Here is a 24,966-nt window from a genome sequence, read left to right as displayed (position 1 = left end):
CTTAGCTCCTAGATCTTGGCTTTTAAATACCATTCTCCAACAGCAGGAACCGAGGCTCCTGGGAGCAATGGAAGATTCTAGGGCTGGAGCAGGGAAATACAAGGCGAGCCTGTGGTGCCAGAATGTGAAAGCACCCCCAAAACCATGGAAATATGATGAAATGACAGGCCCAAACACGAGAACAATTTCAACACAAACAGGTAACAACAGAATTGGATTGTAAAATAACCCAAAGAAAAAGCAAATACCTATGAATCCAGGTGGATATAAGTAACTGAATACATAAATGGGAGAGAAGGGACAGCTCTTTTGTACCGAAAAATTCCAGTTAATAAATGTAGAATGGAAAGAGGAAATTAAAATTATCATTAAACCACCACTGGGGGATGCTAAAATTAGTGGATGGAAATACAGGTTAAGTAGCCCTCATCCAAAATGCTTGGGACCAGAAATGTTTTGGATTTCAGATTTTTTTTTCTTTTTTGGCTTTTTAATGTCTGCATTATATTTACTGGTTCAGCATCCATAATCTGAAAATCTGCAATTTAAAATGCTCCAATGAGCAGTACCTTTGAGTGTCATGTTGGTGCTCAGACTTTAATATTGGAGCATTTTGGTGTCTTTTTTGACAGTCTCATTCTGTCACCCAGGCTGGAGTGCAGTGGCTTGATCTCACTGCAACCTCCTCCTCCCGGGCTCAAGCAATTCTTGTGCCTCAGCCTTGCAAGCAGCTGGAACTACAGGTATGTGTCACCATGCCTGGCTAATTTTTATATTTTTAGCAGAGACGGGGCACCATGTTGGCCAGGCTGGTTGCGAACTCCTGACCTCAGGTGATTCGCTCGCCTTGACCTCCCAAAGTGCTGAGATTACAAGAGTGAGCCACTGCCCCCCTCTTAGATTTTAGTGGAATTTTGATTTCTGGATTAGGGATACTCAACCTGTATTTAAAAAAAGAAAGACAAAACAAAACAGGTTATCTGCACAGCTTCAATGTATCTCTCCCAAAATGGGTATTAGTAATTGTGGTGGTTTCAACCTATGCCCACCAGGATGGAGGGGTAAATTCCTCTCTCTGGAGTATCGGCTGGACTTAGTGACCTGCTTCTAAGCAACAACATGTGGAAAAGAACAGATAACAACTCATCAGTGGAGAAACCTGGCGGACACCACTTAACCAGGAGATGAAGGTCAACCTCAGCTGTTAACCACAAATCACGTTAATATCTGACACTTCCTAATATGATGTAAGGGGAAGCGCATTACCTCTGTGGTCTTCTTATCTATAACCACGGACTAGTCATGAGAAAACAGCAAGTTGAGGGAGGGTCTACACAATACCCCACTAGATCATTTCAAAAATATCAAGGTCATGAAAGACTGAGGAAAGAAAAGTAGGCAACGATGCAGCATCTTGAGTGGGTTCCATCACAGAAAAAGAACAGGAACTAAAAACTGGGAAATCCAAATCAAGTCCCTAGTTCAGTTCGCGGCTACTGTCTTAGCTTGATCACTGTACCGTGGTTATGTGCAATGTTAACATTAGGGAGGTTGGATTGTGGGGATTGGGGGGAGGTCCTGTGGGAATTCTCTGTACTATCTTTGCAGCTCTTCTGTGTCTAAAATTATTTCAAAATTTAAAAAATCATAACTATGAGACATTCCCAGTCAGGAACCATACTCGGTTCAGTAACTGGAAAATTTTTATGTGTGTCTGGAGCAACTTGAGTGTGTGAATCTTCTTTGTTTAATTGTGAATTTTATGGAATCTAAATACAGATCAAGTCTTTCTGATGACATTTCAGTAACCAAATTGAGACATGCAGCAAAGTATAATAAACAGACTGAATTTCAAAGATTTGGTATGAAAAAAGAATATAAAATCTCAGTACTTTAAAAATACTGATTGCATGTTGAAATGATAATATTTTAGATACACTGAGTTAAACCAATTATATTATTAAAATTGATTTCACCTGTTTCTTTTGAACTTTTTAAATGTAGCTTAAAAAAAATAATGACTTCTACTGGACAGGCCAAGGTCTGAGATGTCACTCACTCACTAGAACAGGAAGGGCTTTAAATATCTCTGACCGCTTCCAGGACAACAAACAGATACAAAGAGAGCATTTCAAGAAGACTCCCTCATCTGACTGGGCCGAGTGTGCCGAGGAACCAATTTATGCATCCAGGCCACTGCTATGTCCCAGAGCAGCCCCAGCATGCCCTCCCAGGCCACTCAAGGCCGCTTTCCAAAAAAACAGTTCAGTCACAGCATGCAGAAGCCTGAAGGCCACATGTGATGAGAGGGAGGCCACACGGACCCCCCTCAAAGAGCCGGAGCTCCCAGCTCAGAGAAGTTCCGTCACGCATCCAATCTGCCCAGCAAGCACTTTACTGTCAATGTTTAAAAATGGGCACTTGCAGCTGGGCGTGGTGGCTCACGCCTGTAATCCCAGCACTTTGGGAGGCTGAGGCGGGCAGATCACAAGGTCAAGAGATTGAAACCATCCTGGCAAACATGGTGAAACCCTGTCTTTACTAAAAATACACACAAAAAATTAACTGGGCGTGGTGTTGTATGCCTGTAGTCCCAGCTACTCTGGAGGCTAAGGCAGGAGAATTGCTTGCACCCAGGAGGTAGAGGTTGCAGAGTGAGCCAAGATTGCACCACTGCACTCTAGCCTGGTGAAGAATAAGACTCCAGCTCAAAAAACAAAAACAAAACAAAACAAAAAAAACAACAGGCACTTATCCAGAAGATATAAAGGTATAAAGATATAAATAAGATATAAAGATATAAAGGACCTGGTCAGGCAAAGTGGCTCACGCCTGTAATCCCAGCACTTTGGGATGTCTAAGTGGGTGGATTGCTTGAGCTCAGAAGTTCGAGACCAGTCTGGGCAACATGGCAAGACCCTATTTCTATAAAAATACAAAAATTAGCCAGGTATGGTGATGCACATCTGTGGTCCCAGCTACGCAGGAGGCTGAGGTGGGAGGACTGCTTGAAGGGGAGGTGGAGTCTGCAATGAGCTATGATTCTACCACTGTACTCCAGCATTGGTGACAAAGTGAGACCCTGTTTCAACAAAAACAAAGACAAAAAATAAAAACCTCTTTTAACTCAACAAGAAAAACAACCCAGATCAAATATGGACAAAGAGCTTGAACAGACCTATCTTCAAAAAAAATCTATGAATGGCCAATAGGCACACGGAGAGATGCTCAGCATCATCAATCATTGGGGAAATGTGAACCAAAACCACCTACAAATGCCATCTCACACCCACAAGGACGGCTATCACTAAAAACAAACAGAAAACAGGAGATAACAGATGCTGGTGAGGATGTGGAGAAACTGGAATGTTTGAGTATTGCTGGTGGCAATGTAAAATGGTTTGGCTGCTGTGAAAACAGTCCAGCATTCTCTCAAAAAAACTAAACACAGAATTACCATATGACCCAGCAATTCCACTCTAAGGTATACAGTCATCCCTCCTAACTGTGAGGGATTGGTTCCAGGACACCCTTTGGAGACCAAAGTCTGCAGAGGCTCAGGTCCCTTTATACAAAATAGTAGTATTTGCATAGAACCTATGTACACCCTCCCACAGCCTGTCAATCATCTCTAGATTGCTCATCATGCCTCGTACGATGTCTACACATCACTGCATTCATGTGGATTCAACAGCCCAGCAAGTTTTGCCCTTTGGAACTCTGCAGATTTTTTTTTTCCAAATATTTTCTATCTGTGGTTGAATTCATGGATGCACAGCCTATGGATACGGAGGGCCAACTGTATACCCAAAGGAATTGAAACCTGGTACTCAAACACATACACGCACAGCCTTGTTCAAAGAGGCGCTTATTCACAACAGCCAAGAGGTGCGAACAGCCTACATGGCCGTCAGTGGGTGAATGGACAAACAGAGCGTAGGACAGCCACACGGCAGAATGTTATTTGGCCGTGAAAAGGAATGCAGTTCTTACACACGCAACAACATGGATGAACTCACAAACACTGCAGAAAGAAGGAAAGAAGCCAGACACGAAGGTCACGTGCTATGTGACTCCATTTATGTGAAACTGCCCAAACAGACCCATCCATGAAGACACGATATAGATCAGCAGCTGCCAGGAACCTCGACAAGGAGGGGAACGGGAAACGCCTGCTTACAGGTACAAGGCTTCCTTCTGGGGTGATGAAACTGCTCTCGAAGCAGGAGAAAGCAGTAGCACAGCCCTGTGAAAGTACTAAATGCCACTTTACTGCTTGCTTTAAAGTGGTTAATTTCAGCTGGGCACGGGGGCTCACACCTGTAATCCCAGCACTTTGGGAGGCCGAGGCAGGCAAATCACGAGGTCAAGAGATCGAGACCATAGTGAAACCCCGTCTCTACTAAAAAATACAAAAATTAGCTGGGTGTGGTGGCACACACCTGTAGTCCCAGCTACTTGGGAGGCTGAAGCAGGAGAATTGCTTGAACCTGGGAGGTAGAGGTTGCAGTGAGCTGAGATTGCGCCACTGTACTCCAGTCTGGAGCCTGATGACACAGTAAGACTCTGTCTCAAAAAAAAAAAAAAAAGGTTAATTTCAGGTCATGTGTATTTCACCTCCATTCTTAAAAAGGTGAGGGGGGTACATTTATTCACTGATTGTGCCAGAAGGTTTTCTGATATGTGGACGTACAACACCTATCCCCTCTGGAATGAATCTGGTTCATCCATTTAGTACTCTAATAAACATTTAGCAAGTGTCACCTCTGTGCTAGAGGCCAGCTGAGAACAAAAGCAGAGCCCTGGTCTTGAGCTTACTTTTGGGTAGTAGAGACACACAGATGAGTAAACACACATCCACGTATGTGCTACAAAAATAAAGTGAACAGTGAGTTAGAAAAAAGAATAAAGAAGAACCAAATCCAGATGAGAGGCTTGGTTAATTTTAGATGTCAACCTGATTGAATTAAGAAATACCTAGAGGGCCCAGCACAGTGGCTCATGCCTATAATCCCAGCACTGTGGGAGGCCAAGGTGGGAGGATCACTTGAGCACAGGAGTTTGAGACCAGCCTGAGCAACATGATGAAACCCCGACTCTACAGAAAAAAAAAAAATTAGCTGGGTGTGGTGGCATGTGCCTGTAGTCCCAGCCACTCAGGAGGCTAAAGTGGGAAGATCACCTGAGCTCGGGGAGGTCAAGGCTGCAGTGAGCCGAGATTGTACCACTGCACTCCAGTCTGGGTGATGGAGGGAGACTCCTTCTCAAAAAAAAAAAAAGCAAGAAAAAAAGAAGCTAGTGAACCGGTAAGGCATGATTTCTGGGTGTGTCTATGAGGGTGTTTCCAGAGGGTATTGGCATGTGAGTCGCTAGGCTGAGTAGGGAAGATCAGCCCTCAGTGTGGGCCAGCACCATCCAACTAGCAAAGGCCCAGAAGGGACAAAAGAGACAGAGAAATGGCGATCTGTCTCTAAAGGGACAAAAACATAGGGACGGCGATCTCTCCACCTGTCTGTCTCTCTCTGCAGCCTTTGGACTCTAGCCTCACACCCTCTGTACCAGGCCTTCATCTTCAGACGGAGAATTACACCAGGGTTCCCCTGCTGCAGAGGCCTCTGAGCTTGCGGGGAGCTGTGCTGCCTGCATCCCAGGTCTCCAGCTTGCAGGTGGCCTGTCATGGGACTTCTCGATCTCCACAATCGCATGAACCTATTCCCCCAGTAAATTCCCTCTCGTATCTGGGTATCTATCTGCCTATCCTATTGATTCTGTCTGGAGAAAGAACCCCACAAATACAACCACTGAGTCAAAGAAGAAATCACTGGGAGAATTAGAAAATACTTTTGAGACAATAAAAACAAAACAATATATCAAAACATCTGGAATACAGAGCTAAATGCATAGGTGTAAACACCTACATTCAAAAATAAGAGTGTCATCGAATCAGTGACTACATTTATGCCCTAAGGAGTTTGAAAAAGAACTAAAAGTTAACAGAGGGAAAAAGAACAGAAATAAAATAGCAAAAGACAGTAGAGTGAATCAATGAAATCAAGTTGTTTCTTTGAAGAGATCAACTAAATTGACAAACCTTTGGCTAGTATTTAAAAAAAAAGAACACAACCCACATCAGAAATAAAAGTGGGAACTGCCAGTCTTACAGAAATTAAAAGAATTATGAGACTACTATGGACTACTATGCACCAACTTAGAAGCAAATTACTAAAATTGAGTCAAGAAGAAGCGGAGAATCTCAACACATTGATAACAAGCAAAGGAAGCAGAAATCAAATACTTCCCACAAAGAAGAGTCCAAGACCAGACGGCTTCGCTGAACTCTACTGAACATTCAAAGAACGAACACCATTCCTTCTCAAACTCTACCAAAACTTACAAGAGGAGAGAATACCTCCTAATTCACTTTATGAGGGCAGCGTTACCCTGATACAAAAGCCAGACAAAGATGCCACAAGAAAACCACAGAGCAACGTTCCTTCTTAACAAAATACCAGCAAACCCAATCCAACAGCACACTGAAAAGATTATATACGATAAGCAAGGGGGATTTATCCCAGGAATGTAAGGTGGGGGAGGGGGGCTTCTACATAAAAATTAATCCGTATAATACAGCACATTAATAAAAGGAAGAAAAAATCTACATATTTTCTCAATAGAGACAGATAAAAGCAGCTGACAAAATTCAACATCTATTCATATTTTAAAAAAAATTCAGCAAACTGGAAAGAAGGTGTGATGTAGTAAGAAATATATACATTTGGTCTCTGCTCCTAGTCCTGGCACAGAGCTTCTAAACCACTTTCTGAGAGATGGCGGTGATAGGAGCCTGTTTTGTTTTAATATTTGGTCTTAGTCCTGGGTTCCTGACACAAAGGCCTCTAAGATCCTTAAAATCTGGGAAGTGATACGAGCATCTTTTCGTCACCAGTTCATGAGATGCCTGGTGACTGAACGCCCCTAGATAGCTTCAGGATGGGGGTTGGTTGCCAGGGGAACCGATCATGTGATACGCGGCTGGAATTTTCAGCCCCACCCCCTGACCTCTTAGGGAGGGCAGAGGGGCTGGAAATTGAGTTTAATCACCAGTGGCCGATGGTTTAATAAATCATGCCCACATAATGGAGCCTCCATAAACACCTTAAACAAAGGGGTTCCAAGGGCTTCCAAGCCAGCCCGTCAGAGGGCATGGAACCTTGGCACCCTTCCCATGCCCTGCCCCATGCAGCAAGGTTTGGCCATTACTGAATTGCACTCTTTACAATAAAGCAGTAATGGAAGTCAAATGTTTTCCTGAGCTCTGTGAGCCACTACAGGGAACTGTTGAACATAAGGAGGGGGAACTCCTGATTTACAGCCAGTTGAGTACAGGTGGCAGTCTGGGACTTGTGACTGGCATCTGAAGCAGAGGTAGTCCTGTGAAACTGGGCTCTCAACCTGGGAGTCTATGCTAACTCCAGGTCGGGGATAACATAACTAAATTGCAGGACACTTAGTGATGTCCTGGGAGACCCGGAGAACTGTAGTGGGCGGGAAACCCACATATTTGGTGTCAGAAATGTTGTGAGTCGGAAAAAACAGGTTTTTCCTTCTTCTGGAAGGGAATTTCCTCAACCTGATAAAGGGCATTTACAAAAAGCTCACAGCTGACATCACACTCAATGGAAAAAGGCTAGAAACACTTTCCCGGAGATCAGGAACCACAGCGGCTGCACACCCTCCCCACTGCTAGTCAACACTGAGCTAGAGGTTCTAGCCAGAGCAGTAAAGCTGGAAAAAGACTTTGACAAAGGACATCCAAACTGGGAAGAAAGAAGTCAAACGACCTCTACTTGCAGATGACATGATTCTATATAAAGAAGCTACAGAAAAACCTACTAAAGCTACTCATAATAAATTCAGGAAAGCTGCAGGGTACAAGATCAATAGACAAAAAAAATCAGTTGTGCTGTCCACAGAGGAGGTCTACAGGAAAAACAAAACACAAAATCAGCTGTGCTTCTACACACCTGCAACGAACAATCCAAAAAGGGAATTAGGAAAATAATTCCATGTACAACAGCATTCCAAAGAATAAAATATGTAGGAATAAGGCCAGGCATGGTGGCTCTGTAATCCCAGCACTTTGGGAGGCCAAGGCAGGCGGATCACTTGAGATCAGGAATTTGAAACCAGCCTGGCCAACATGGCGAAACCCCGTCTCTACCAAAAAACACAAAAATTAGCCGGGTGTGGTGGCACGTGCCTGTAATTCCAGTTACTCAGGAAGCTGAGGCACAAGAATCACTTGAACTGGGGAGACAGAGGTTGCAGTGAGCCGAGACTATGCCACTGCACTCTGGCCTGAGTGACAGAGAGACACTCTGTCTCAAAAAAAAAAAAAAAAAAAGCCAAAAAAACCTAGCAATAAATTTAAGCACACAGGTAAAAGACTTATGTATACTGAAAACTATAAAACATTGCTGAAAGAAACTAAGGAAGACTTAATTAAGTGAAAAGACATTGCTCGTTCATGGACTGAAAACTTAATATTGCTAAGATATTTCAAAAATGACTAGATTTAATAGAATACCTATCAAAATTCCAATAGAATTTTTTGCAAAAATGGAAAAGCCAAACCTCAAGTTCATAAGGAATCACAAGGGGCACAGAATAACCAAAGTCATCCTGAAGAGGGAAAAACAAAACACAGCGTCAGAGGGTTCACACTTCCCAATTCCAAAACTTCCTACAAGGCCAGGCCTGGTGCCTCACTCCTGTAATCCCAGCACTTTGGGAGGCCGAGGTAGGTGATCACCTGAGGTCAGTTTGAGACCAGCCTGGCCAACATGGTGAAACTCTGTCTCTACTGAAAATAAAAAAATTAGCTGGGCATGGTGGTGGGCACCTGTAATCCCAGCTACTCGTGAGGCTGAGGCAGGAGAAACACTTGAACCCGGGAGCCAGAGGTTGCAGTGAGCTGGGATCATGCCACTCCACTCCAGCCTAGACAAGACCGAAATTGCATCTCAAAAATAAAAATAAAAATAAGACCAGCCTAGGCAACACAATGGGGTCCCATCTCTACAAAAATAAAATTAGCTGGATGTGGTGGTGCATGCCTGTGGTCCCAGCTACCTGGGAAGCTGAGGTGGGAGGATAGCCTGAGTCCAAGAGGTCAAAGCTGCAGTGAGCCATGATCACACCACTGCACTCCACGCTGGGTGACAGAGCAAGATTGTCAAAAACAAAACCATTTCTTTACAACTACGGTAATCAAAGCAGTATGGCACCAGCATACGCACAGACAGACCAATCAAAGAGAATTCAGAGGCCAGTTTTAAACCCAAAATCTATGACCAACTGATTTTCAACAAGGCTAAAACACCACTTGATGACAAAAGAACAGTCTCTTCAATGAATGGTACTGGGACACCTGGAAAACCACATGCAAATACTGTGAGACTCTGCCTTGCTTCATACACGAAAGTTCACTCAAAAATGGGTCGACTATCTGAGTGTCAGGACTAAAACTACGCAACTGGTGTAAATAAATATGGGCAAATCTTTATGACCTCGGATTTGGCAATGGAGTCACAGATGTGACACCAAAGGTGTGAGCAACAAGAGGAAACAGATAAACAGAAAGAACTTCATAAACATGTAAAATGTTCATGCAGCAAGGGACATTATCAAGGCTGGGGGTGGCAGCTCACGCCTGTAAATCCCAGCTACTTGAGAGGCTGGGGTGGGAGGACTACCTGAGCCTAGGAAGTCAGGGTTACAATAAAACCTACAGAAGGGGATAAGATATTTGAAATCACACACTCTGTTAGAGTTTAATATCCAAAATATATAAACAACTTCTATAACACAACAACAAAAAGACAAACAACCCAATTCAAAAATGGGCAATGGGCCGGGCATGGTGACTCGTGCCTGTAATCCCAGCACTTTGGGAGGCCGATGCAGGTGAATCACTTGAGGTCAGGAGTTCAAGACCAGCCTGGCCAACATGGCAAAACCCCATTTGTACTAAAAATACAAAAATTAGCCAGGTGTGGTAGCAGGAGCCTATAATCCCAGCTACTCGGGAGGCTGAGGGAGGAGAATCACTTGAACCCAGGAGGCAGAGGCTGTAGTGAGCCGAGATGGCACCACCACATTCCAGCCTCGGCAACAGAGCGGGATTCCATCTCGAAAAAAAAACAAAAATGGGCAACGGATGTATCTACATATTTCCCGAGGAAGAGATACATGCAGCCAGCAAGCACGTGAAAAGATGTGAAACATCACGGGTCATCAAGGAAATGCAAATAAAAACCTCAAATTACCGCTCCACACCCACAAGGATGGCTATTAATTTTTAAGAAGCAGAAAAACAAGCACTGCTGAGGATCTGGAGAAACAGGAACCCTCACACATTGCTGGTGGAGCTATGACATAGTACAGCCACTAGAAAACTGCTTGGCAGTTCCTCAGAAAGCTAAACATCGAATTACTGTATGAGCCTGCAATTCCATTCCTAGGTGTATACACCCAGAGGAACTGAAAACGGGTGATCAAACAAGTACACACACGCGCGCGCACACACACACACACGCACATGCATGTGCGCATTCACAGCAGCACTATTCCCCATAGCAAATGCGTAGAAACGCCCAAACAGCCACAGATGAATGGATAGACACAGTACGGTACAGCTGTCTGTTATTCTTCGTAGATTCCACACTTTTGAATTTACCTCCTTACTGAAGCTCATTTGCAAACCCCAAACCAATACTGCTGGCTTTCAGTCATTTGCAGACACTCCCAGAACAGCAATGTCAAGTAAGGCAACCTGTTCTTTGCTTCGGAAAAACTTCTTCACAACACACGTGTGTATTACTTTGCAAACAGATGAAGCCCTTCACGTTATTTTTCCTTGAGAGAACGGAGTGACTTATCGGTAAAAGAGCACCCTACAAACAGGTCAAACAAAATGTGCCCTCAGTTAAGTTCTAGTGCCTAACACCACATAAAGCACAATTCCTCCATTTCACAGGTGATACCATATCCAAGGTCAAGTGCACCCGCTGAAAAACCCTCACACTTATACAAGAATAGATCTGTCTGAGAAAGCACCTTTTCTGCTCCAGTCTTAGAGCCACTCCACTCAGTGGAGAAGTCAAACAACACCTTTTTCATCACAGGACGCTCAACCTCCTGTGGGCCCTCAGAGGTCTGAGGCTCCCTTTCTCCACTGAACTTTCTTGCCCAGATTAACTGGAAGGAGCCAACACCATCTCAACACCGAATGGATGAAAAGCCTGCTATGAGCTGTGCCCTGGGCCAAGTGCTGCACCTGCTGTCTCCCTCTGAATCTTCCTGACACTTGAGAAGTAGATGCAGCCAGAAACCCCATCTTATGAACAGACAAACTGAAGCCCAGAGGAGTGACCCACCCACGCTGACGCAGTCAGTCTCTGAGATTGAAGCCTGACATGTCCACCTCCAACCTGTGCTCTCCACAGCTCTCTCCCTACCCAGTCACCACTGCCTCCCCAAACCCATCCCATCACCGACCTCTGTTCTTTCCCTTATTCCACTAGCCTGAGCTCCCACCAAGGAGTAAGCCGTGGCTAACCACCAAACGAGAACCCTGGCTAGATCAGGTAGAAAAACTGCCAACAAACCCATGAGCTGTGACCCTGTTCCAAATTGTGTTCTGAATCTTGCAGCCATGAAGCACTCCCATCCCTGGCACCAAAAGTCATCAGGCACTGTCACTGTAGGTCACGCCTGGCTCAGGTATTTGGGCAACGGGTGTGTGTTTACAGAGAGCTGGTTCCAATCCCAGCTCTGTCAACTTCTGGGCCTTCACCACGTGACTCAGGATCCAGGCTCTCCTCTCCTCCATCTATAGACAGCGCACAGGCCACTGCTGCTGTGAGGAGGATCTGCCATGGGGCCTTGCCATGGGGCCTCACCTCCTGTTACTCCCAGTGCAGTGCCCTCTTCAACCACCCCAGGAAGAGAGGGTTCCCAGGGAACGGGGCGCAGAGCACACGGAAGCGGCTGGGCTTTGTCCTGAGAGAGAGGGAGCGCTGCAATTCTCAGCACAGGCTTATGGCGGAACTCCGGTCCTAGCCAGGCAGCCTCCGCAGGAATTATTCAGACAAATAAACACCAAGGAACATGACTTAAAACAAGTAAAAAAAAAAAAAAAAAAAAAAGAGAGAGAGAAACTGGCCATCCTCAATTCAAAAAGGGCTCCATGAAAGCACATGCTGAGATTTGAAAAACCTGCCACATCTAAAATGGGAGAATTTTACTATATGTAAATTATACCTCAATAAACCAGACTTAAAGAAAACATCTTGACCCAACGATGTTACCAAGGGTTCCTGGAAGTGCACACTGAAGGGTACTGAGGGAGGTGGCACCATGCTTGGGGCCTTTCAGAGGAACCAGGCAACAGGTGCTCTAGAGGAACATGGGGTCACAGGTCACCCATGCAACCACATGCCCCCACACGCCAAATGAAGCCCCCAGGATCCTCAAAGAGCAAGCAGGGATTCAGAGAGGCTCCCAGCCTTCCCAACACCCCACACAGGGGAGGATGCTGGGCCCAGTAGTGACAATCCTATGGCCAAAGGGCCCCCTGCTCCCTTTCTCTACCAGGGGCAGGATGCAAGGGTGGAGCCCCAGGAACCCAGGACAGAAACAGCCCTGGAGTCTGCATTTCAGACTCAGCTGAGTGTCGAGGACACAGCACATGGGGGCACCTGAGCAGCAGCCACTTGGGGCTCCTGCTACATTGGGCAGAGTGGCACCACACAGGATGGGTTTCTGCCATACTTGGGAGCAGCCAGCCTGTATCTTGCCTGAAGTTGCCTCTACTGAGCAAGAATGAAAAGCAGCAAATGGCACCGGCCAGGCCCCGCCCCACCTGCCTCCAAATCCATAGGCAGGCCACCGTGGAGCCAGGCAGCAGCCGGAGCCCTGGCAGCCCCTCGCCTGGGGGGTCCTGGGAGGCAGAATGGATGCTGCCAGTGCCCACATGGCTGAAGGCCATGTCAGGGATCAGACAGGTGTCTGGGAACAGAAAACCTCACTGAGCTTGAGCACAGTAGCACACGCCTATAGTCCCAGCTACTCAGGAGGCCGAGGTGGGAGGATCTCTTGAGCTTGGGAGGTTGAAGATACAGTGAACTATGATTGCACCACTGTACTCCAGCCTGGACAACAGAGCCAGACCCTGTCCCTAAAAACAAACAAACAAAAAAGCCTTGCTGGCCCAAACTGCTTCTGAACCTCAAAGGACCTTAATCTAAGCCACGCCAGAAGCAGGTTTAAACTGCCCACACAGACTGTGGCACCACACCCCACCCCATAGAATACCAGTGCCTGGGCTGTGGACACTTCCCACAGATGGGCTCGAGCAATCCCCTCAAACTTCTCATTCCCCTTCCACATGCTCACCCAATGGAGCTTGGGGAGGTTGGGGAGCCCCATCACACACCTGGCAGAGGGGTGGCCCCACAGGCCCAAGGGCCCAGGCAACACACACCTTGGGAGGCCCCTTGCAGGCAGTTTCGCCTCTGCTCCCAGTTGGGCCTCAATTCCAAAAGAGCCTCAGAATGACCTAGGTTTCAATGAACTGGATGCTGGGAGGCCTTGCATCTGAAATCAGCCAAGCTGCATGGGTTGAAATGTCACCAGCTGCTAAGAGGGCAGCATGCCAAGAGCCTCTCCTAAAGGTCCTCAATGCCAGGGGGTTTGTGGAAAAGTGGAACTCCAGTCATGCATCCCAGCATGGCCAGGTATAATCCAGGGACTCAGTAACCAAGCAGGGCAGCACCCGCAGGCCCCCCAGGGACATCTCCTTCCCCAGCGCCATCTCCACGCCTGTCCAGCTGCACTTGTGGGAAAGCAGCTGGTTGTGGCCAAGCCATAAGCCAGGAAATGTCACTGCTGGCCCTGTGGTGACACCTGGGAGGAGGGGCAGGGGCAGGCTCTGAGTTGTTTTAATTGGGCCGGGCGCAGTGGCTCACGCCTGTAACCCCAGCACTTGGGGAGGCCGAGGTGGGCAGATCATGAGGTCAATAGATCAAGACCATCCTGCCAATGTGGTGAAACCCCGTCTCTACTAAAAATACAAAAAATTAGCCGGGCATGGTGGTGCATGCCTGTAGTCCCAGCTACTCGGGAGGCTGAGGCAGGAGAATTGCCTGAAACTGGAAAACGGAAGTTGCAGTGAGCCGGGATCGCGCCACTGCACTGCAGCCTGGTGATAGAGTGAGACCCTTGCACTCCCACCACCCAGATGACCTGTGCTAATGTATCTGGATATAGACAACTCCTTTCTCCTTTAAGTATCATATATGTAGCTCGCTTTGTTAATTTTGAAGGTTGTCACAGATTCTGCCCAGAAGACGCACCGTAATCAGACTGTCTTCAGGTATTTAAACTATTTCCCGGTCTCAGTTGCTACACATGGCCAGGTTATTAACCCTCTAGGACCGTCAGGGAAGCTGGACCTGATGGGATATCACTGCTGGCACATTTTTCTAGGCAACTGGACAGGATGTGGCCTGGCAACCCCTTAGAGAAGTGGACAAGGGGCAGGCCCACCTGCTGTCATGAATCCACCCATGTCCCGGCCCCCAATGTCCCCAGGAATGGAGATGGCGACCAGCACTTCCCACAGCACTCACTGGAGCCTGTGCATGGGGAGTGGCCAGCTCTCCTGCCTGTGCTGGGAACCGCCGTGGCACCCGGGGCAGGAGTGCCCACACAGAGGCGACCTGCTTGCTGCCCCTCAGGGATCCTACCTTGTTTTTGAAGTGCACCTCGATGGGCATGATGAAGCCAGCGTACCCCGACTCCTCCACTTTGTAGGGGGGCTCCTTGCACACTAAAAAAAAAAAAGGAAGAAACACATGCATCAGCCTCCTGCCCATTCCAGGCCCAGCCACCAGCAGCAGCAGCACACCCCACAACCCGACCACCTCCTTGCAGGGGCTTGGCTGGCCTCTCAGGGGGTAGCTTTTCAGGAGGTTGAGGCCCCCTGACAGGGTTGACTTCTACAGCAAAGGGATCTTAGGAATAAAACAGCAGGGAAGAGGAAGAGAAAGGTGACCTGGCCACAGGCGTGGTCAGCAGAGAGGCATTACATCATCATCAGGGCACTTGTTCCCACAGAGGATGAGGAGGCTGAGGCCAGAGAAGGCTGCACAAGTTCACCCAGCTCAGGTCGATGGCAGTTAGTGTGACCTGGGTGAGGCATGAGGACCACACACTCCACTGTCAACACCTCCAGCACAGGGGCTGAGCAACCACTGCGCCACAGACACATGCACTGGGGTGGGGGGGAGCCCCAGGTAGCTGGGACCCTCCTCCTGGGTTCTAGTTTAGTGTCTAATAAGAGCATTCCCAAGTGACGTGAACAAAACCCCACTGACCCCAGAGATGTTTTTTAAAAAAAAGCCAGGCACGGGAGTTCATGCCTGTAATTCCAGCACTTTGGGAGGCTGAAGCAGGTAGATCACTTGAGGTCAGGAGTTTGATACCAGCCTGGCCAACATGTGAAACCCCATCTCTACTAAAAATACAAAAATTAACTAGGCGCGGTGGCAGGTGCCTGTAATCCCAGCTACTCAGGAGGCTGAGATGGGAGAATCACTTGAACCCAGCAGGCAGAGGTTGCAGTGAGCCAGGATTGCACCACTGCCCTCCAGCCTGGGCAACAGAGTGAGACTCCCTCTTATAAAAAATTAAAAAATAAAAAATAAAAGATCAGGCACACATGATGCCTCATGCCTGTAATCCCAGCACTCTGGGAAGCTGAGGTTGGAGAATCACTAGAACCCAGGACAAAATAGCAAGACCCTGTCTCTATAAGAAATTAGCCAGGTGTGGTGGTGTGCACCTATAATCTCAGGGGCTACTCGGGAGGCTGAGGTGGGAAGATCATTTGATCCCAGGAGGTACGATCGTGCCACTGCACTCCAGCCTGGGTGACAAAGCGAGACCCTATCTCAAAAAAAAAAAAAAAAAAAAAAAAAAAAGGAATTAAAGGAATTGCTAGAAAACAGTTAAAGGAACATAATGAAACATGATTTTTTAAATTAAAACCAAAAGATTTTTCTTTTTTGATTTGAGACAGGGTTTCGCTCTGCTGCCCAGGTTGGGGTGCAGTGGTGTGGTCACAGCTCACTGTAGCCTCAACCTCCCAGGAATAAGCAATCTTAGCCTCTCAAGTAGTTGGGACTACAGGCATACGCCACCACGCCTGGCAAATTTCTGACATTCTGTACAGCTGGGGTTCCACCATGTTGCCCTGCCTGGTCTCCTGAGCTCAATGGATCCACCTGCCTTTGCCTCCCCAAGTGCTTGGCTCACAGCCCATTGTACCTGGCCAAGATATCTCTAAAAAAAAAAAAAAAAAGGCTCTCAAACCCTGAAGACTCTCAAACATCTTCTTAGTGTATCTCACGTATCTATGCAAACATCACCTATCAGTACGGTAGGTTTGGGAGTGATGACCTGGGGCCCTCGAAGGGAGGGCTGACTGGACGGCCTTGCCCAGGACCCCAGCCTACAGGCTGCGGCTGTGCAAGTCTTGCTCAACTGGACCGAGGGCACAGCCTCCCCAGAGGCCAGTGAACAGTATTCCCAGCTGCCCTGCTGGGAGCTCTGAATACCACTGCCTGACATCAGGGTCTGCACACGAATCATCACTGCTACCAAACAGCAGTACAGACAACACCCATTCATCAACTCATTCACTCCATCACTGTCTGTGTCAGACAGAGTCAGAGCCTGGGGTGATCACAGGCCAAGAAGATGCCCCTGGCCTTTAGTGCTTACTCCGGGGGCAGCCATCATCACCCTCGGATCATGGCTTGCCCCGAGGTGAGGAGCAGCCCCGCCTGCAGGGCCACTCTGGCTCCACTGGGAGCACCTGCAGCCTGAGGGAGGCTGGCCCGGGCGCCTGGGCCGCACTCTTCATTTCAGTCTCCTTCCTGCTCCTCTGACATCCTGCCAGGATGCTGGACAGGGGACCTCCAATGATGAGGCCCACCCTACACCAACACCCCCGCCCCTCCTAAACCCACCCTCCCCCCGGCAATCCACCGCTCAGGACCCCACTGCCCACTATGGGCCCTAGACCCCAGCCCACTGGACTTCTCTCCTGAGGCTCTCCTCTGGCCAACTGCTATCAAGGCCAACCCAAAGCGCCTCTGGAATTCAGCCCTGCCCCAGCGCGATGCCTTTCGCATCTGGTCTCAGGCTCCTTCCCAGGCATCTTCTGCAGTGGTCAATCCTCTGACTGCAAATCCCACGGTGCCTGCTGAGGGAGGGTTCCCCACTGTCCTACACAACCTGCAAGGCACTTTCCGCCTCAGCTCTGCGCAGCCCAGCCCCAGATCCCATGATCCAGCCACACTGAGCCTCTCGGATCCACAGATCACTTTCTCTGAGAGCCCTGCTCTCAGCTCCCCACCCCACCAGGTCATGGCTCTCTCCCATAGACTCCCCGGTGTGTGTCCTGTACCCCTCAACCGCAGGGCTCTGGTGCTCACTCTGCCCATCTCCCTTCATCCCCACCTCTAGACCATAAGCTCCATCTCACTGAGTGTGATATCGCCAGGGCCTGGAATGGTAATTAACACTTCGTTTTGGAAGCATTTCATGTCCGTTAAATACTGCCAAGCTGGTCTAAAGTACAGTGTGGGGCCAGGCGCGGTGGCTCACGCCTGTAATCCCAGCACTTTGGGAGGTCAAGGCAGGCAGATCACTTGAGGCCACAAGTTTGAGACCAGCCTGGCCAACATGATGAAGCCCCATCTAATAAAAATACAAAAATTAACTGTGTATGGTGATGTACACCTGTAGTCCCAGCTACTCGGGAAGCTGAGGCAGGAGAATCGCTTGAACCTGGGAGGCCGAGGTTGCAGTGAGCCAAGATCACACCACTACACTCCAGCCTGGGTAACAGAGCAAGACTCCAATCAATCAATCAATCAATCAATCAAGTGCAGCATGGGGCCAGGCACAGGCACAGGCAGTGACCTGGGATTTGCTCTGACTCCACCCTGTGTCCCATCTTCTCTCCTCCTACCCATAGTCTAAATCCCACCCAGCCACAAAGGCCCACAGCAGGGCCGCCTCCTACTAGAAACAGACCCCACATCCCTTGGCCTCTGACTTTCAGGTCACATGCTTTCCAAATCTACTGTAACATCTTATCTCATGATCCCCACCCCTTCAAGGAAGGAATCCTGTTCTGTGATGGGTACTCCTAGCCTAGAGAACTTCTATCCCCGACAGCACCAAGAGGGATGGCTGAGCACCAGGGACAGGCTTCAGTCCAACCGGGGAGACCAGGGAGACGCGCTGGCCCACTCTCCTGCTTGAGAGCAAACAGGAATCAAGAGGACAGGAATAAGGCCATGAAAGTGAAGGCGGGAGGGAGGAGATTCGAGTTGCCTGCAAGTTTCTGGAAGGCAGAAGTTGGACAAGGACGCGCTGGGCAAGGGGCAAGACAAGGAAGCAACCAGCTCAGAGTCTGCCATGGGGGCGCCGCGGGGCAGGGACGGCCACTGGTACCAGAAGGCTGAAGACCATGGACTGGCTCGGTGGAGGGCAGGAGTGAGGCTGAAAGCTGGAGGAGGGAACAGAAGCATGGGGGGCAGGGGGGAGTGACTGCCACTGTGGGGACCGGGGTTCTCCCTGGGGTGACAGCGATGTTCTGGAATTAGACAGCATTGACGGAAAATCAGTGGTCATAGCTGCACAACTACATGAATATACTGAAAATGCTAACTGTACACATTAAAAGAATGAATTTTATGATGTGTAAATTACATATCCATAAAGCAGTTATTAAAAAAAAAAAAAAAGGGCACACTGAAATGCTGTGTTGGGAACAGGAGCCCTGGGACCTCTCCTTCCCGCCCACCTCCACCCCCAACCCACCCCCACCTCTGGCCCAGGAAGTTTCAGGTTTCCTTCTGGGGAAATCCAGCCGGTTCCTGTCTCAAGGAGCCGACTATCTGGAGAAAGCTGAAGCATAGTGTGGAAACCGGATCCCCAAGGAAAGCCTTATTCATTAGGAAATCACGTGAGCCCCAGGCCTGTGGATTAGCAGAACCCACCCTCCAGTCACAGAATGCTCAGGAACTCCCACCACGAGGAAAGAGTTTGAGGAAACAGAAATAATTTAGAGACCACAAGAGAGCTTGAGAAAAAGAAAGTAGAAAAAGAAAGTAACAAATAAAAACCAGGTGTCAATGCCCTCAGATTCAAGGAAATATATCCAACAAATAAAAATAAGATGCTACTAAAAGGAAAAATTATAGCCAGGCACCACAGGTCACACCTGAAATCCCAGGAACTCTGGGAGGCCAAGGTGGGAGGATCACTTGACACCAGGAGTTCAAGGCCAGTCTGGACAACGTTCCCTACTAAAAATACAGAAAATTAGCTGGCCGTGGTGGTGCATACCTGTAACCCCAGCCACTCAGGAGGCTGAGGCACGAGAATCACTTGCACCCAGGAGGCGGAGGTTGCAGTGAGCCAAGATGGCACCCCTGCCCTCCAGCCTAGGTGACAGAGCGAAACTCAGTTTAGAAAAAAAAAAAATACAGGCTCTGCAGACAAAAATTTAAAAAAATAAATAAACAAAATAAAAAATAAATAAAATTTTAAAAAAAAGGAAGAAATGAAATGAGCATCCCAGAAAGGGGGGAAGAAAGAGGAAACAGACGGAAGGAAACTGTCAAAGAAATAGAAGGAAACTTGAAAACTGGTACTAGATAAGGATGCCCTCTCTGACCACTCCTATTCAGCATAATTTTGGAAGTTCTAACAGAGTAATCAGGCAAGAAAAAGAAATAAAGGATATTCAATTAGGAAAAGAGGAAGTCAAGTTGTCTCTATTTGCAGACGACATGATTGTATATTTAGAAGACCCCACTGTCTCAGTCCAAAATCTCCTTAAGCTAATAAGCAACTCCAGCAAAGTCTCAGGATACAAAATCAATGTGCAGGAATCACAAGCATTCCTATATACCAATAACAGACAAACAGAGAGCCAAATAATGAGCAAACTCCCATTCACAACTGCTACAAGGAGAATAAAATACCTAGGAATACAACTAACAAAGGATGTGAAGGACCTCTTCAAGGAGAACTACAAACCACTGCTCAAGGAAATAAGAGAGGACACAAACAGATGGAAAAACATTCCATGATCCTGGTTAGGAAGAATCAATATTGTGTAAACGGCCATACTGCCCAAAGTAATTTATAAATTCAATGCTATCCCCATCAAGCTACCATTGACCTTCTTCACAGAACTGGAAAAAGCCTCTTCAAACTTCCTATAGAACCAAAAGAGAGCCCACATAGCCAAGACAATCCTAAGCAAAAAGAACAAAGCTGGAGGCATCACACTACCTGAATTCAAACTATACTACAAGGCTACAGTAATCAAAACAGCATGGTACTTGTACCAAAACAGAGACATAGACCAATGGAACAGAACAAACGCCTTGGAAGTAATGACACACATCTACAACCATCTGATCTTTGACAAACCTGACAAAAACAAGCAATGGGGAAAGGATTCCCTGTTTAATAAATGGTATTGGGAAAACTGGCTAGCCAAGTGCAAAGCTGAAACTGGACCCCTTCCTGATACCTTACACTAAAATTAACTCCAGATGGATTAAAGATTTAAACATAAGACCTAACACGATAAAAACCCTAGAAGAAAACCTAGGCAAAAACCATTCAGTACATAGGCATAGGCAAGGACTTCATGACTAAAATACCAAAAGCAATGGCAACAAAAGCCAAAATAGACAAATAGGATCTAATTAAACTTAAGAGTTTCTGCATCGCAAAAGAAACAATCATTAGAGTGAACTGGCAGCCAAGAGAATGGGAAAAACTTTTTGCAATCTACCCATCTGACAAGGGGCTAACATTCAGAATCTACAAAGAACTAAAGCAGATTTACAAGAAAAAAAAAGCCCATTCAAAAGTTGGCAAACGATATAAACAGACACTTTTCAAAACAAGACATTTATGAGGACAAGAAACATATGAAAAAATGCTCATCATCACTGGTCATTAAAGAAATGCAAATCTAAACCACACTGAGATACCATCTCACGCCAGTTAGAATGGCGATCATTAAAAAATCTGGAGACAACAGATGCTGGAGAGGATGTGGAGAAATAGGAACACTTTCACACTGTTGGTGGGAGTGTAAATTAGTTCAACCATTGTGGAAGACAGTGTGGCGATTCCTCAAGGACCTAGAAATAGAAATTCCATTTGACCCAGCAATCCCATCACTGGGTATATAACCAAAGGATTATAAATTGTTCTAATATAAAGACACGTGCACATGTATGTTCACTGCGGCACTGTTTACAATAGCAAAGAACTGGAACCAACTCAAATGCCCATCAATGACAGACTGGACAAAGAAAATGTGACACATATACACCACGGAATACTATGCAGCCATAAAAAAGAATGAGTTCATGTCCTTTGTAGGGACATGGATGGATCTGGAAACCATTATTCTCAGCAAACTGACACAAGAACAGAAAACCAAACACCTCATGTTCTCACTCATAGTCGGGTGTTGAACAATGAGAACAGATGGGCACAGAGAGGAGAATGTCACACACTGGGGTCTGTTGGGGGATGGGGGACTAGGGGAGGGACAGCAGGGGGTGGGGAGGTTGGGGGGATAACATTGGGAGAAATGTCTGATGTAGGTGATGGGGGGATGGAGACAGCAAACCACCATGGCATGTGTGCACCTATGCAACAATCCTGCAAGATGTGCACATGTACCCCAGAACTTGAGCATCCCAGAAAGGGGGAAAAAAAAAAAAAGAGGAAATAAACAGATGGAAGGAAACTGTCAAAGAAATAGAAGGAAACTTTCAGTGAACAGCAGTTAAAAAAAAAAAAAAAAAAAACCCATGATGTCATAAAGCAAATGTTCTAAAACCTTCCTAAATGTTTCCAGAGAAAAAAACAGGTCACATGTAATTGGATGAGGACCGAATGGCATTAGATTTTCCAGAAGATACTAACAGAGCACCTTCATAGCTCTAAGTGGTAGTATGCTCCCAAAACATTTTGGAGCAGAGAGTTCTGGATTTGGGATTTTTCAGACTTTGGAATATTCTACTGGTTCAGCATCCCTAACCCAAAAATCCAAAATCCAAAAGGCTCCAATTAGCATTTTCTGAGCATCACGGCAGCACTCAAAAAGTTTAGGATCTTGAACCTGGCATGGTGGCTCACGCCGGTAATCCCAGCATTTTGGGAGGCTGAGGCAGGCAGATTTTAAGTCCAAGAGTTCAAGATCAACCTGGGCAACATGGTGAAATCCCATCTCCACAAAAAATACAAAAGTTAGCTGGGCATGCTGGCAGGCCAGTAGTCTCAGCTACTTGGGAGGCTGAGGCGGGAGGGAAGACTGCTTGAGCCCAAAGGTCAAGGCTGCAGTGAGCTGTGATCGTGCCACTGCACTCAAGCCTGGGTGGCAGAGCGGGATTCTGCCTCCAAAGACAAAAAAAAAAGTTTCAGATTTTGGATTTTCAGATTAGGGATACTCAACCTGTAATTCCCAAACCAGAAAACTACACTCAACCAACCAACCATTCCACTGTGAGATGAGAATAACATGCTGGGACTCAGAGGGTTTACTGCCCACGTCTTTCTTAGGAAATTTTTTTTTTTTTTTTTTTTTTGAGATGGAGTCTTGCTCTGCTGCCCAGGCTGTAGTGCAATGGCAAGATCTTGGCTCACTGCAACCTCCACCTCCCAGGTTCAAGTGATTCTCCTGCCTCAGCCTCCCCAGTAGATAGATTAGCAGGCACCTGCCACCACACCTGGCTAATTTTTTGTAATTTTAGTAGAGACGAGGTTTCACCATGTTGGCCAGACTGGTCTTGAATGGAGGGAAAAATGAAGGTATGATGAAGACACAATGCAAAAAGGAGAAGGAAGGGGGTATTCCAAAAGCAACAGACTAAAAACCTGACCTCAGGTAATCCATCTGCCTCGGCCTCCCAAAGTGCTGGGATTATAGGCGTGAGCCACTGCGCCCGGCCAGAAATGTCTGAAGTAATTAGTCTCTTGGGATATTACTTGAGAAATTGCTCTACCTAAATGAGAAAATAAACCAAAAGATAACCCCCTCAGGAGAACAGGAGCGAAAAGACACAGGGTGATGGCTAAAGAGGTGGCTGGAGAAGAGCTGATTAGAGAAGAAAGACACAGAGAACCGGCGTGAGACACTCAGAGGACTTTACAAAACAAAATAGCCAGAAAGCTAGGCAGGGCGGCTCACACCTGTAATCCCAGCTACTCCTGAAGCAGAGGCGGGAGGACTGCTTGAGCCCAAGGAGTAGGAATGCAGTCTGGGCAACACAGGAACACCCCATCTCTAAAACAATTGATTTTGAGTCATAGTTTCGCTCTTGATGCCCAGGCTGAAGTGTAACGGTGTGATCTTGGCTCACTGCAACCTCCAGATTCCAGGGCTCAAGCAATTCTCCTGCCTCAGCTTCCTGAATAGCTGGGATTACAGACGCACACTACCACGTCCAGCTATTTTTTTGTATTTTTAATAGAGATGGGGTTTCATCTCTATTTTTTTGTATTTTTAGCTATTTTTTTGTATTTTTAGTAGAGATGGGGTTTCATCACATTGGCCAGGGTGGTTTTGAACTCTTGACCTCAGGTGATCCACCCACCTTGGCCTCCCAAAGTGCTAGAATCATAGGCGTAAGCAACCACGCCCGGCCAAAGAATTTTTTGTTGTTTGTTTGTTTGTTTTTTGAGAAGGAGTCTTGCTCTGTTGCCCAGGCTGGAGTGCAATGGCATGATCTCAGCTCACTGCAACCTCTGCCTCCCGGGTTCAAGCGATTCTCCTGCCTCATTCACCTCCCAAGTTGCTGGGCCTACAGGTGCACTCCACCACACCCGGTTAATTTTTTGTATTTTTAGTAGAGACGAAGTTTCACCATGTTAGCCAGGATGGGCTAGATCTCCTGACCTAGTGATCCCCCAGTCTTGGCCTCTCAAAGTGCTGGGATTACAGGCATGAGCCACTGTACGCAGGTCAAAGAATTTTTTTTTCTAATTCCACAGAATAAATGAAATGATCATGAGAATAAGGGGGAAAATGAAGGTATGATGAAGACACAATACAAAAAGGAGAAGGAAGGGGGTATTCCAAAAGCAACAGACTAAAAACGTGAAGCAAACTACAATAGGGCCAAATTTTAACCAAAAATGACCAAAAAGAACCCATCTGCCATGACTATGAGGCTTTCTCCTGGAGGAGCCCAGAGTTGAGGACGCAGGGAGAATGAAGAAGTCCTGCCATCCCAACCAGCCTGACGGTGACGGCCAGCATCAAAGACGCCAATGCTGCCTACTGCCAGTTCCCAACTCTTACAGCCAGTCTATGATCGGGGGCTGAAGGTCTTCGTCTTTGTCAACAACCATAACAATATTTAGTGTAGCCCCCAAAACAAAAGGTGCGAGAGCGTCAAAAACAGACGGGGTACTGGTGTCCGACTGGTGTGTGTCCTTGTCTTCCTCTGTGGAGAGTCAGAAGACGCTAGCAAAAGCTGGCCAGGTGCAAGGATCCATTAATTCATCAAATACTTTGTAAGCACCTACCTACGGTATCCCTGCAGGCACCGAGAATGTAGTGGCAAACAAAACTGACACAAACCTCTTCCTTGGGCTAGGGAGAGGGATGGACAAGGAGTAACATGTACAAGACGGTGCTAAGGAGAAAAGGAAAGCAGAAAAAAAGGCTAAGAAGCATATGGCTGAGTGGGTGTATTGGGCAAAGAAACTGCAATTGAGCCCAGGCAGCCAGAGGACTCCCTAAAAAGGGTGACGTGGGACTCTTCTGTGAAGGATCCCAAAGGT

General features: G+C 47.1%; 1 protein-coding gene across 2 annotated transcripts in view; it reads right to left on the bottom strand.

The window, feature by feature from the left end:
• Window positions 1–24,966, bottom strand: part of MLLT1 (MLLT1 super elongation complex subunit) — a 73,133-nt gene that overhangs the window by 36,251 nt on the left and 11,916 nt on the right. For both annotated transcript variants that reach the window (XM_021676796.2, XM_021676797.2), the window contains exon 3: window positions 14,811–14,893. In XM_021676796.2, coding sequence (XP_021532471.1) covers window positions 14,811–14,893 — 83 coding nt within the window. The remainder of the gene's footprint in view (window positions 1–14,810; window positions 14,894–24,966) is intronic.

The sequence above is a fragment of the Aotus nancymaae genome, unplaced genomic scaffold (assembly GCF_030222135.1).
Source record: "Aotus nancymaae isolate 86718 unplaced genomic scaffold, 86718_ANA_hifiasm-v0.15.2.pri h1tg000028l, whole genome shotgun sequence".
Classification (NCBI taxonomy): Eukaryota; Metazoa; Chordata; class Mammalia; order Primates; family Aotidae; genus Aotus; species Aotus nancymaae.
The sequence above is the reverse complement of the archived record's forward strand: the minus strand, read 5'-3'. Positions and strand labels throughout refer to the sequence as shown.